Source organism: Hydractinia symbiolongicarpus, chromosome 5 (assembly GCF_029227915.1).
Source record: "Hydractinia symbiolongicarpus strain clone_291-10 chromosome 5, HSymV2.1, whole genome shotgun sequence".
NCBI classification, from domain to species: Eukaryota; Metazoa; Cnidaria; class Hydrozoa; order Anthoathecata; family Hydractiniidae; genus Hydractinia; species Hydractinia symbiolongicarpus.
This window is the reverse complement of record NC_079879.1, coordinates 34,710,256-34,723,966: the sequence shown is the minus strand read 5'-3', so window position 1 is coordinate 34,723,966 and position 13,711 is coordinate 34,710,256. Positions and strand designations below refer to the sequence as shown.

The following is a 13,711-nucleotide window of genomic DNA, read 5'->3' as shown; positions in this document are numbered from 1 at the left end:
ATAACATGCCTGTAAAAATTCATTTGCGCTAGCAAAACTTCTGCACGTTTTTGTGATGATATATCCATGATGTTTTTTTTCAGTTCATCAAATATCCAAGCCTGGACATTTAGCTCAAGCAATTTGTTAAAAGCTTCAACTTTCTTCAATGCTATTTTCTCTTCAGCTTTCTTTTTCATATCTTGTTTAGCAAGCAATTTCCTTTTCCTCTCCTCCAACAGTTCTTTTCTCCTTGATTTATACTTCGCCTTCATTTTTTCCACATTATGTCTGGCTGATTCCATCATACTTTTTTTCTCATCATAAGACTTCTGTTCAAACCTATCAAGTGTTTTGTTACGCGACCACATGGTTAAAGCCTGCAATGTTTCAACATTGGCACTTGGCTTCGTTTTCACTAACAAATCCAAAATTGCAAAGTCACTTTCAGAACCCTTATTGGTTACTGGTACAATTGATGACGTCTCCTTTATTATCTGACTGGGGCTCCAGTACTTTCCTCCAGGCAGTTGATCCTTACATTGACGCTCTAAGATGATGAGAATTGTATGGCAAATAATTTCAAGGGCTTGCTGTGTTAGAATATCCAATTCATCATCACCTGTATCCTCAAATAGCTTGATAAATAATTCATCTTTGTTGTGCACAATAATACCATCCTCTTGGAAAATATGACTGCCAGATAAAAGTGATGAACAATTGTTGCAGAGTGCAGATAGTTTGACTTTAAGTTGTAACAGGTATGGATTTATTTCGAGGATACTTTCACAAGACTCTATTAATCGCCACAATGGACCAGTCAATAACTTATCAATAATGCCAAGTGCTCTGACTTCACTAAGAAACAACTTATTTGATACGTCTTCATTTACAGCTTTCAGTAAATTATTAGGATCAGGCCATGATGAAAGAAAAGATACGACTGCATCACGATGGTAATATAATGCAGCAGCGTTATAAAACAATATGTTAAAACGATTTCCAATAAATGGTACAAAGTAAGATTTCTGATTGCGACCAGCTAAAAACGAGTTAAAATACGATGCTACTCCACATTCGTCACTTCCACGCACATGAAAAGCTTTACAAGCTGTACGCACTAATCTAGAAGCAGAAGATTCTTTTGCACTATTGAAGGCAAATACTGTTTCATAGTCATCACAGAGGACCATTCTCTCAAATGAATGCAGAACTTTATCTGCCTCTGAGGCAAAATTTGCCAGAAGATGTAATTTGCAAAAGAAATTTCCCATATCGGTCATGTCCGTTTTTTGTGTTTCGCTTAAATAATTCCAGTTTTCTACAACATTTGGTAATAATTTTTCCCTTAAAGATTTCAGTTGTGAGTTAAATAAAGGATTATTAGGGCCAAGATCCGACATTGTAGATTTGATTTATCTGCCCTCGCTTTGCTATTATCTTTAAATTTCAATTCCACATTTCTAAGTTTTTCCTCTACTTCAAGATAATTGTTCTTTATACGACGATATTCTGCTGTCAACTTATTTTCATCCTTCATTGCTACAAATAGCTCGTTACTAAGTTTCTTAACCTCTTCGACTTGTGTGTTGTATTGAATTTCTAATTCTTGAAAATTTTCGCACTTTCTTTTTAAACTTTTGTTTTCCTCCTTTAATTGTTTCATTTTCTCTTTAAACAAAACTTCATTTCTAGAACTAGCCGCATCAATAGATCGCTGATGTGGGGTAATTTGCACTGGAACACTAAACTCAGCTTCCAACAAAGCAGAATTAGCTTTCCTTTTTTTCAGACCATTTACTTTCTCTACTAGTCTTTTAACTTTTGTATATAACGCTTTTTCTGGACATGTTATTTCAACACCAAGTAAAACAAATCCATCACTTACTTCTTTAATGCTTTTTTTATTCAATGAAGAAAAAAGATCATAAACTTGTTTATTTTTAATACTCATTTTTAAAGCTGAAAATATATCAAGCGAAACTGCACTAATAATTTTATTGTCTAACATAAGCTGCAAAACTTTCCACCAATGCATATTATTTTTAAAATACCATTCCTACCTAGACTGTGTATTATCTGCCTTTCTAGTTTACGTCAGCAATTATGATATAGCTATACATACTAAACAATGGAATATTTACAAAAATAACATTATATAATCATTATCTCTTCAATTATTATCTAAATCTTGCTTTTTAAAACAGTATAAGCTAGCTATAAAGTAACCTACTCTGACTCTTAGCTAACTTTAGGCCTGGAAAGTTGGAAGAGAGACGTTTTTGTAAAAAAGAATAATGGTAAACAGTAAACAGTTTGCAAGAACTGAGTGGGTAACAAATTGGTATCTGGAATCAACAAATTTCCAAGCCTAATACTTTAAGTGTTTAAAAACCAAATCACACTAGTAGTAAGCAAAATATACCTTTATCTATTAACCACACAGTGGTATGGAATAATTAAACACAACATCACACACTCCATCTTCTGGTCCACTACTTCGGCTAATATATATATAGCTAGGTAGCTAGCTAGCTTTGGTGCTTTAGTTTAGTAGCTGTGTCTAATGTTAACTGGAATATCTAGCACATAGCCATGATTAATAGCCATCATTCCAAGACTATAAATTATATAATAAAATAAAATAAATAAAAAGTCGAAATTCGTTGTTGCACTGCAGCAAGTCACATAGAACTTTAAGACGGGGGTTCGATATAAACAAAAAATGCTTTTTCTCCAGATTTGTCATGCAGGAAAGTTAGGAATAAGAATAGAAATTGAAAGTATATTTTTAATATAAACTAATTTCAAGTGAGACTACCTGATACGTCATGCACTTTCCTCTGTTTGCGCCAAGTTTACATTTCCCTCGTCGAAATCTGAATACACTGTTGGTCGTTTAAACAAGTCTCATTCAAAAAAACAAATTTAAGGTACTTAACAATCACTATCTGCCCATACACCATCTGTCTTAAGCGAAATAGGTGCCGAATTCGACGATTTAAAATAAGTGCCATCACGCGCAATAACAAAATACGCGTTGCCGTGTGCGAGCTTGTTTTAAGCTGAATTTCCGAACACGGCAAAAAGTCACGTGACTGAACAGCCTACTACAAGCGCTTTTCTAGTGGGCAGACCTGCGCGGTATTAAACTCCGTAATCTTAGAATCTGAAGAAATTAAAAGAATGAAATCATAAAATTTCTGGTTAAGATAAGGAAAATGCAGGGTTTTCACCTTGACTTTGGTAAATTATTTTTCTACAATACAGCTACAATACAAATTATATTTTATCTTCTTAAAACTGAGAAGAACTGAAAATAAACTGACTAGAAATGCTAACTAGGTCATTTTAGAAGATGTTAAGAAAAAATTCTGAAATAGTACTTCTCTAATAAAATGATGGAAATAAGAAGTGCCTTATTTGTGGTATAACGACCGGCGAGGCATATTTTTGATTGGTTTTTTGTTTGTTTACTCTAACCAGATGTCAATATTTGTGCGAACTAACGAAGTTTACCCTTCTTTGATCGATCTCAAGAAACGGAAAAGACATTATAACAACTCTTTACTCTAAGACAATTTTCCACTTGCAGGATCATAAAATTTCGGTAAACGAAAATAATGGCTTATGATTTATACCCAATCATGCCTAATTACCTGTTCCGTTCATGTCGGAAAAAAATATTCTTGAAGCAGTCGTTTTAAATGTGAGCTTTTCGCTGTTTCTAAAACTATTATGTATTTTCACTTCATATTTTTGAGCAAATAATGTAAAAGTTGACCAATCTACGTTTAATCAATTTATTAATTTCTGTCCAGTTTGTTCGGAAGTGGATTTACACTTGAGACACCTGTTACTCCGAAGATTGGTGATACAGCAAAATCACTTGCGTATAACGTGATCGTGAGAAGGTACAAAAGGTCTACCCGACGGTAATTATTAGTGTATTGGCGCAAAACATTTCCTATAGGATGACACATAGTCATTTCACAGGTTTGAACCAAGGAGAAATAAAGAAAGCAAAATGTGGACTAATTTTTTTTTCTGAACATAAAATTACAAATAAATTGCAAAGAATAAATGGATCGATTCATAACTTAAAAAAAAAGGAAAAAAATCCACACTAACTCATTTGTGCGTAATACATGTACAGAACGCAGGAATGTAAATAGACACCAAAATGACTAGAAATTAGGTAATTCAAAGCGACAACTTCACAAGTTAGCTAAAGTCAGTATATCCAAACAAAAAATTAGTAAAGCAAAAATAACTGCATGATTAACTAGTTAGTCCAATTTCTTTCAACCTTTTATTCTTTATGTCATCGAACTTTTTCCGCTCGTTGTTTATTTTTGTTCGCACAGCGAAGGCAAAATTGGCTGATCCAAAGTAACTTTTTGCAAAATTTTCCATTTCCAGTCGACCTAAAATAATGCAAGAATGATTGAGTATACTCGCACAAAAGACACAAAATAGTTGCTTTAAGCAACTATGCCTCATTTGCAAGTGATTGTTCAAAACAATCTATTTACCTATACTTAAAAACCATCGAACAAAAGCTAAATTATTTGATACCTGGAAATGGTCGATCATTGGTGCGACGCACGTAACAACCAAATTTTTCGAAGAACACTTTATTTAATTCCGGAGTCCACTTGACACTGGATTTGACAGCTAAGTATAAAAGCAACAATAAGATAAGTTTTGTTAATATCAAACCTAAAAAAGTGGTTTAACTAAACCGTATGAAGAAGCGCTAAAAGTGTGCAACTTACGTTTGCATTTCAATCTCTCATTCTCTTCTTTATCTATTGGAATAAAATCTTGTTGTTTTTTTAAACTAGAAAATTCCTGGAAATTATAACTCCTGGTTAGCAAGACGACCATTCAAACTATTATTGCTTTAACAGAAAAAATATTGTCCTTTATAACTTATATATAGCAGCGTTTTTATACTATGGCAACTCAAAAATCAGTAAAGTTAATGACACCTGAAAGATCTAAGCATTTTTCAACATATTTAATCTCCAGGATCATTGGAAAGTTGAATTTCTGAGAGAATTTAAGATTGGGGAAGACGCCAAATTCTTTAAAATCTAATTTGCACACGAAGCAACCTACAAAGGTTTCTTTAAACTTAATTTTTTACATCACTTACCTTCATAGGAAGTAGGATCACATGAATCATCACTAATTTGGGCATCTAGATAGAAATGGATATTCATAAACATGAAATACATCTTTTGCAAAAAATACTTGTACATCCCATAAATTTTAAACAATCCAGGTTGATATTTCTCGGTATATAAATAATTTTCATAACTGTCTAAGTGTTATTGAGAAAACTAAAATAACTAATTAAAACAGAAAGACTCTTGAAAGGATACTCACCAGTAATTTTAACGTACTTTTTTCTTTTTTTGATCTGCCTATAATTCAAAGTCAAATGTACAATCAAATGGTCAACAAAAAATACATTTTTATTTCGGTGAACTCGCAATTACTTTTAAGTAAGTGAAAAAAAGTTAAGTACATGTAATTTGTAAAAATATTACGTTTAATATTAGTGATACTAAACAATTTTCCGCAAAAACGGTAAGTAATATATTTTGCATAGAGTACTATAAAAACAACTTATATATATGATTTTTAATTGACCTATGTGAGATTTAAAACAAATAAGGTCTGGTTTTCAAATTCAATGTTCTATAAATAAACATTTCCCACAACGCAGAGTAGGACAGGTTGAATAAATATTGTTTGACAAAAAAAATCAAAAATCAAACCACTCACCACGCAAAGGATACTTCCTAGCTTCAACTGGTACTAAAAACAAAAACAAAAAAACCATCGTATATCTAAAACAAGGTCATGGTTGGTATTATAAATCAGACGTTGTTTTAAATTAAATTTAAAACTAACCATTTTTTGATTCAATAGCTTCTTCATCAGATGAACTGTTCGACAGCATCATCACTCTTTTCCCCACTGATCTTTTTGTCTTTGTCGCTGAATAAAAACCAAAAAAAACAAACACTTTGCAAGTCACTGAGGCCCAAAAGATTGAATCAATAAACTACAGTGAAGTATTAACCTTTAGCTGATGTTCTTACGGGAGTACTTGTCACTGCATAGTTAGTTGCCAATTTCTTGTCTTCTAAAGAAAGAAAGTATTAGTCTGCTATGTAGTCCATTGAGCAGCTTCAAGGTAATTTTCCAAACAATATAAAACAATGATGGGGAAGATCTTTAGGTTTTGGATCACACATTGATTTGAAAAAATTTCATCAAAAACAATGACTAATAAAAAGAACAAAATAACGAGTTTTGTAACTAACAGAAATTTTCTCTATTTGCACCAGACAACATTAGAAAAAGCAAACATACCTGTATGAGTTTTGTCTTTAAATGTTTTTAAACTTTTATCAGTTTCTTCAATATGACCGTTATCTATAAACAATCAAGTTATAAACACTGAAAGACTTGCTAATCATGAAAAGTCATTCTACATTTTGCTCATCTGCAATCTTTTAATAATTTTTTAATGAAATCAAATTTGGAACACGTATTATTTCGATCATAATAATCGTGAAATAACATTAGCTGATTTGAACATTTGTTAAATACATTATAAGAAAAAATTAAACAAATAAATGAAAAACAGTGGTTAAAACGACAAAAATTTATAAAAAAAGGTTTACTAAAACATAACCCGGCAAGTCTTCCATTATATCCTGGTTTCCTAAATCTCAATAAACAAGAAAAAAATTAAATTTACCACTCATGATCTATGATAAAGTTGTTACCTAGAATGCGTGCCACTTCCACAATTTTATTCCATACAGAAAGGCTCCTCCCTAACAAATAAATACATACCGCTTGCATGGAGATTTATTAATTGTTTTCCAATCTTTGTGACTCCCATTAAAGCTAATGGGTCTTGATAAATATCTTTATTCATGCTTTCAGAATGACCCATATGGGCGTAGAACAGTTGTCTTTCCTGTTGTGGCAGGTCCAACGCAGCATATAAAGTGCTGACGCGGTGTCTATTAGTGGTTGCATTTATAATTTCCACATTGGTAAGTTCTAGTTTCTTACAGACTTCTTTCAATGCATGCCAGCCAGACACATTTAAAGATGACAGCTGTGTGCTGGCAAACACAAAATCATTATTTTTGTCGATACCAGCCTTGCATCTAAATTTTGGATCAACTAACCTTTTCATAGCAGAAGTAGTGTCGTTTGGAAATAAAACAGACACCAAATGATGATTTCCTTTACCCGTCATGTAGGTTATTTTTAGTGAACTCACTAATAGTTTGTCAGCTTCATTCAAACTCTGAAGACGTTGTTGATCAATCCAATTATCGCTTTCTGCTTCTAACCAATCTTTTACTAGGAGGCGACTTGTTTCCCCACCACGGCGCCCATTCAATAATGTTAGTCGTGTGAGTACTAAGTTCCTCAGTTCAACAAAAGAGTGAGCAGTCCATAACTCAAAAACACACAGTAGTTCACCCATTCTCTTGAGAATATGTTGATGTATTTTCTCAATGTTGCTTTCCAAAGGCAACTGACATGGTTTTCTTATTTTAACTAGCCTTTTTTTTTCAAGCTCGTATCGTGCAGAGGAAACCATGCAATCCTCGTTGGCTTTATAGCATACCATAAATTTTTCAATTTCACTGGCCTCCTCTTCGTTAGCTAACATATATTGATGAGCATACAATATTTTTACACTTTTGTTGATGATGTAAAAAACATTCTGGCGTAGTCCTGGCTTAAGACTACGATCAACATTCAAAGTAACAGCGTCAATGGCATCAGTAAAACACGTAAAATTCTTTCGCACAAACATATCTAACAAATTACCATGATCATGACAAACGCCATTCATCCTCTTAAAAGATTGGTACAGGCTACCTAACACTCGCATATGACCCCTAACAGATTTATTCACGGTGGCTGCTTTTTCTTTTTTGACTACAAGCTTTGCAAACAACTTCATTCCAATTCGTAATATCATTTCATCTTTGCGACATATATTTCCTATTATTAAACAAGGCAAATTAAATTTGCAAATATTCATTTTGTGTTTAAAGGTTTAGAAAATTGAAAAAAACATTATTTGCATCAATTTTGATGTACAGTGGAAGGTTGTACATTGAAATAGATGTTCTTAAACCTTTGGGGGCGTGAATACAAATTAAATAAACCTACATTTTTTTTTTCTGTCAAACATTTGTGAGTATTTATTTTAACGAAATAAACCCAAAACCTTTTAAAAACATAATTTTATGAATTAGGTCAATAATCTAAAAGATCAATTCATATATTTTTTTTAAATTAAACTACAACTTTAATTGAACACTTTTTTTACTATTTTGCTCATAAAAAACAACAAAAAAATGTTACACTTGATCATATCTAGGATGTAACATGATTATGTTTATTAAATAATTATTTGAATGAATTAAGGATTTCTATGAAATACATAAGGACTTTTAATGAATAGTACAAGTATTTTTTAACTCCTTAAATCCCAGAAGTTTCTTTTGCAATTTTTTATTATTTTTGATTACTGTAGTTATTCGTAATAATTTAATAAAGAACAATGAAAATTTCATGAATTGGTAACAAATGTAAAGAACAGGGATGTTATCACCATAAAGCTGTCCTACAAATCAATTGCTAAACTATGAACAAAGTATGGAAAAAAGCTCGTAACGTAAATATAAAAATGATAACTTACCTACGGGATCATCTCTAAGCTTGGCCAAAATGACTTCCTTGAATTGATCCGACATTTGGAGTGACATTGGAAGGAAGTCCAGTGACAATGGCAAGCCTGTTGGGACAGCATCTTGTCTTCTCATGCACGTTCTTTTGTGGCTGGCAAAGAAACGCTTAGAGATAAAAGCAGAGCATAAATTACAACGTTGCAATTCCAAGTATTTCTTTCTTTGACGTTCTTCTTGGAAAATAGGATTTTCTGTGGTAGCTTGCAACTTGTTGTACATTAAAATTCCTTCCCTTTTAATTTTTTTCCATTCCTCAATTTGCTTCACCTTAGTCATCTTTAGTGCATTTTTCACTCTCTCATTTTCCTTATGACATTTTTTAATGTGTCTGCTCAATTTTGAAGACATTATAGAACAATAAATGCACATTCTATACGGTTTTTTGTAAGGACTTTTTTTCTGAAATAAAAAGATAAGATGATTCTAGAATTGCTACATAACACAAAACATAAACCCTTGCATCAATAATCCTAAATTTAAATAAAATAGCATTGAAAAGTATTAATCAGTCAGTAGTATATAAGTTTACACAATCTTAAAATGCATCGATAATAGTACCTGCAGTTTTTTAGACTCGGCTTCAATTGTTTCCTGTTCACTATCAGTATTCACAATGTCTAAATCCTCATCAATCTCCAAACCAGAATCATTTTTCACTGAAACCTGTTTGTGTTAAATAATACTATTGATAATTAAAAATAATAAATTAGGAAGCAACTTGTTGGTAGTTCAAAAGGGCTGAACAAATCATTGTAAATTAAATAAGCATCATCACAAAACTCACTTGTTCACAACAGCTGACTTCCCTAATGGTCTGCGTATGTTCAGCAACTTGACACACCTGCAAAATTTCCAGAGATAAAAAAAGCTATGCAAGGATGTATGAAAAGTTATTACAAACATACAATACCTTTGTCGATGCTAGAGTTTCTATTTCTTCAAGATCAACTTTCATCTAACATTAATAAAGAGTAACTATTAGGTGTATTTAATTAATACTATTGACCGTGGGACCTAATGGAATTGATTTTGGACTTTGACCTTATAAATGCAGGAGATGAGAAAATTGGACTCCCAGAATTAACATTCTTCTTACTTTGGCATGAATGCTGGAACTACACTACATATTGCTTTAATTAAGTAATCATTTGGTGGTGCATGCTTTATTACCAAGTCATAACATCAGACAACTGACAAAACAAGTACTTTTAAAATAAATTTTTAAAAAAAATAAAAACAAAAAAATTGAAATTACATGCCTTCAATGCACAAGGCAAATTAAGCAAGTTTGGGTCAAATACGAGAAATTAAATTCTCACAAAATGCCAATATTTCATGATTTTCAACAAAAGTTCTACAAAAATAAGTTTTCAACCAATAAACCATTCAATTGGCGTTAAATGGAAAAGTTACTAAGCACAAGAAAAAGATTTGGTTTTATAAAATCTAATCTTTTAAATTTAATGATTTTCTGAATAAATGAAGAATTTCCTATAATTTTCTCTAATTGTAACCAGTGCATCACAATGTAACCTTTGTAAACCAAAATTAACTGTCAGGTAATTTTACCATGAAGTTAATTTTTCATTTTTTCACTTCAACAATTCATAATTTTCAACATTTAGGTAAATCGATGACAGTATATTTTAGCAGCAAAAAAAAACATGAAAATTTTATTAACCTGAACTAACATTTGCTGAAAATATACCGGCATTTGTATTGAATTAAAATTAGAAATGCTGCAATGTAAAAAATATATGAGTAATGATGGAATACATACGAACTTCTCCAATACTTTTGTCTAAAAATAAAATAGCATCAATTTATTACTATAATTATCATACCGTACAACTTTCTAGTGGACTTCAACTACACTGTATTTCAATAAAAAAAAATGTGCAATGTCTTTATAGCATAATTATAACGGTAATAGTCTAAGCATTTCTTATATTAAATCAGGTGCTATCTATATCTCCTCCTCACAATTTAAAATCTTCAAAAACAAAAATGTACATAGGTGAATCTTTATTATATCGCAATAAAGATTCACCTATGTATATGCACCATCCAGATAAACTATCTAACATATTGCCGTAGTGTGGTGTAGTGGTTTTGTCTTTGGCTCCCAACTCTAGGGTCCGGAGTTCGAATCCCACTCGCTGCCTGGCAGTATGTTAGTGATGAACAAAATAGTTCTTCTTCATTATAACAAAAATGTATATGGGAGAATTCTAACATACCAGTGTTTCAGTTTTGTCATTTCTAAAAAATAAACATAGAAATATTACAACAAAATTATCTTTAAAGAACTAAATAAGTTACTTTAATTTCGACTAAAAAAGCATTGTTTACGTCGTTTACAGCAAATCTCATGTGAATGACACCATAAAAACACCAATTTTTGATAGTTTCGTTTGTAATATTTTATCACTTTTTGTATTAATTGAAAACAATAATTACCTAAAATTAATTTTTAATGGAAAAGTTGTTTCTTCATTACTACCATTCAAAGTGGAACACTAAAAAATGAATAGTAAGTTTAAAATTTTTAAGTATTATTAGTGGAATTACTGGAACTTCAATACTTACTGTTTCACTGTCAGAACTGCTGAAATCAGGGACAATTTCAATTTCCTGAAACATAAATATTTATCATCAATACAATTAAAAATTATACTTTAAACGGAATCATGAATTGCATACATACCGGATAAGTAATTTTCACATCATCGTCACTACAATCCAGCTTGGCAAAATCTATGTCCTTGTAGTAGTCCGCAAATTTATCTCCACCAATGACATTCTTTTTATTTACACCACTGCCAATATTTTCCTGAATCTTTTTTTTTGATTGGTAAGTACTGTTCTTGTACGTATTTACACCTGATGCAACCACATCTGCACTCTTGTAATTTCGACCTTGGACACTGACAACATCTGCAATGATCTCAGCAACTTGTTCTTTATTTTCACAACCTATTTTCATATCCTGTATACCAGCAATATTCGTTTCCTCAACATTCTGTCCATGTAGAGGTTCATCACCACAATATCTGTCCCCTTCGTTTGATTCTACTTGTGTATAAACAGTAGGATTATCCACCTTATAACTCACACTACCAGCAACACGATTGACCAAAACTGCATCTTTGCCTTCACCTACACTTTGATTGTGTAAACTATCAGAATTATTGCCCTTGGGTTCACATACATCAACAAAATCAAGAACCTTGTCATTAGTGACACTTCTATCTATAACACTGACAATATCTGTAATGATTTCAGCAGCAACTTGTTCTTTATTTTCACCAACTATTTCCATATCCTGTATGATAGATGTGTTTTCAACATTTTCTTTAAGTTGGAGTTTATGAACACAATATTTCTGCCCTCCCATATTTTCTAATTGCATGTAAACAGTAGCACTATTTGTCTGATAACCACCATTAAAACCTTTGCATTTAATATTTTCCTCTACTTCCTCCTCTAATTTTTCACACAAATCAACATTCTGACCATTGATAGCAACTGAATCTTTTCCTTTGCCTATGTTTTTACTATATAAACGAGCAGGATCGTTATTCTTGGGTTCATATACATCAACAACATCAATAAACTTTGCATTCACATCATCTTTATCTTTTACACAGGTGTCAGATTTTAGTTCAATACTCCCGTCTTTTTTTCGAACAACTACTTGATCACATTTTTCTTCGTCATTTTCCCCATAATCTAAAACAAATAGATCAGGTAAGGAGTATTCAAAAGTAAATAACATGTGTATAATACATATCTATTGCAGTTCAGGGTGTATGCTACTCAAATTATTCAGAAACTTATATATTGTTCAGTTCCTGGTTCTAAACTATTTAGTTACAATTCAATATTGCCTCTGGATTTTCCTTTTTTAACCAAGTTGTAATATCTTTGTTTAACCTTTTTCATATCATCCCAAAGAAGAATGAGATTAATTTTCCAGATGGACCCTCCTAAATAAATTTACCCTGCATAAGTTCTATTTGAATTAAATCAGTCAAAACAGTATCTACAGAATCCAGAACCTATAGTACAGCATAAAATAGATAAGTGTAAGCAAATTAGGAAAATAATGTTATAATTACTGGAATTAGGCACTTAAAGTGAGACCATCCATAAAAATATGTCTGTTTTCTGTAACCGACACATTAAAATATCTTAACAGCTAGGTAGGCGATAATATTTTTTACATAAAAAATAATCAGTATCATATTGTCATATTTTTGACATTCTGCGTAAAGCATGTGAAAATCTGCATGACACGTGAAAATACACAAACCCAATAAATCAACCTATAAACCTAATAACATAACAAACAAACCAAATCAGAATTTAATTAGATAAAGAGTGTCAATTAAAATATTTACACTGATTATTTCAAATTATATGGATTTGGCATACAATGTGTATTTATAAATAATTCATAAACTTTTTGTACTTATAATATTTCACCCAGCCATTTTACCCGAAACAAACACATTTTTAGAGATAGCATGGGAAAGGGTGTTACGTAATTGAGAAATTTTCACACATTACAAACCTATCACTTCTGTTTGAAGAATGCAATCATGAATCTAATAAAAATAATTCAATATTTTTAAGATACATGTAACGTTAAAAACAACATAATTAAAGTATATATCTTACCTTGTCCAGACATTCCTTGACATCTTCCTCTGTTGTTGCACTACCAGAAATGAATTCATCATCCTAAGTGCAATATTAGCAAAAAATTACTGTACAGTAGAAATAATTTTGTTTTATTTATGGGAGTGATTCTCAAAAATTATCTTTGTGCATGTTTCGTCTATATGGAGGAGCAAAAGATTGCTTCATTAGCAACATATTTTTTGTTGTATGGTAAAAACATAAATATTGTGCTACAGTTT

General features: G+C 31.5%; 1 protein-coding gene and 1 long non-coding RNA gene across 2 annotated transcripts; both read right to left on the bottom strand.

The window, feature by feature from the left end:
* Window positions 1-2,398: 2,398 nt before the first annotated feature.
* Window positions 2,399-3,084, bottom strand: LOC130646243 (uncharacterized). Its single transcript, XR_008982768.1, has 2 exons — window positions 2,801-3,084; window positions 2,399-2,599 (listed from the first exon to the last, which is right to left on the bottom strand). It is a non-coding gene; the product is annotated as an uncharacterized LOC130646243 (long non-coding RNA).
* A 1,176-nt stretch (window positions 3,085-4,260) lies between these two features.
* LOC130646159 (uncharacterized) lies at window positions 4,261-13,302 on the bottom strand. The gene is made up of 22 exons (XM_057452299.1): window positions 13,288-13,302; window positions 13,102-13,122; window positions 12,790-12,847; window positions 11,494-12,518; window positions 11,358-11,420; window positions 11,247-11,305; window positions 11,027-11,048; window positions 10,567-10,587; window positions 9,697-9,741; window positions 9,571-9,627; window positions 9,345-9,449; window positions 8,738-9,185; window positions 6,859-8,034; window positions 6,370-6,432; window positions 6,077-6,139; window positions 5,905-5,991; window positions 5,776-5,808; window positions 5,374-5,411; window positions 5,141-5,185; window positions 4,758-4,790; window positions 4,558-4,656; window positions 4,261-4,406 (listed from the first exon to the last, which is right to left on the bottom strand). The coding sequence occupies exons 1-20, from the start codon at window positions 13,300-13,302 to the stop codon at window positions 4,767-4,769; spliced, it is 3,468 nt and encodes a 1,155-aa protein (XP_057308282.1). The 3' UTR covers window positions 4,261-4,406; window positions 4,558-4,656; window positions 4,758-4,766.
* Between the last annotated feature and the right edge of the window lie 409 nt (window positions 13,303-13,711).

Excerpts from the sequence above, each read along its gene's own strand:
- LOC130646159 (XM_057452299.1), bottom strand. Across the intron at positions 11,421-11,493 it reads ATGTGAAAATTACTTATCCG|GAAATTGAAATTGTCCCTGA; the intron begins GTATGTATGCAA and ends TTTATGTTTCAG. Across the intron at positions 5,186-5,373 it reads AAAGTACGTTAAAATTACTG|ATGCCCAAATTAGTGATGAT; the intron begins GTGAGTATCCTT and ends ATTTCTATCTAG.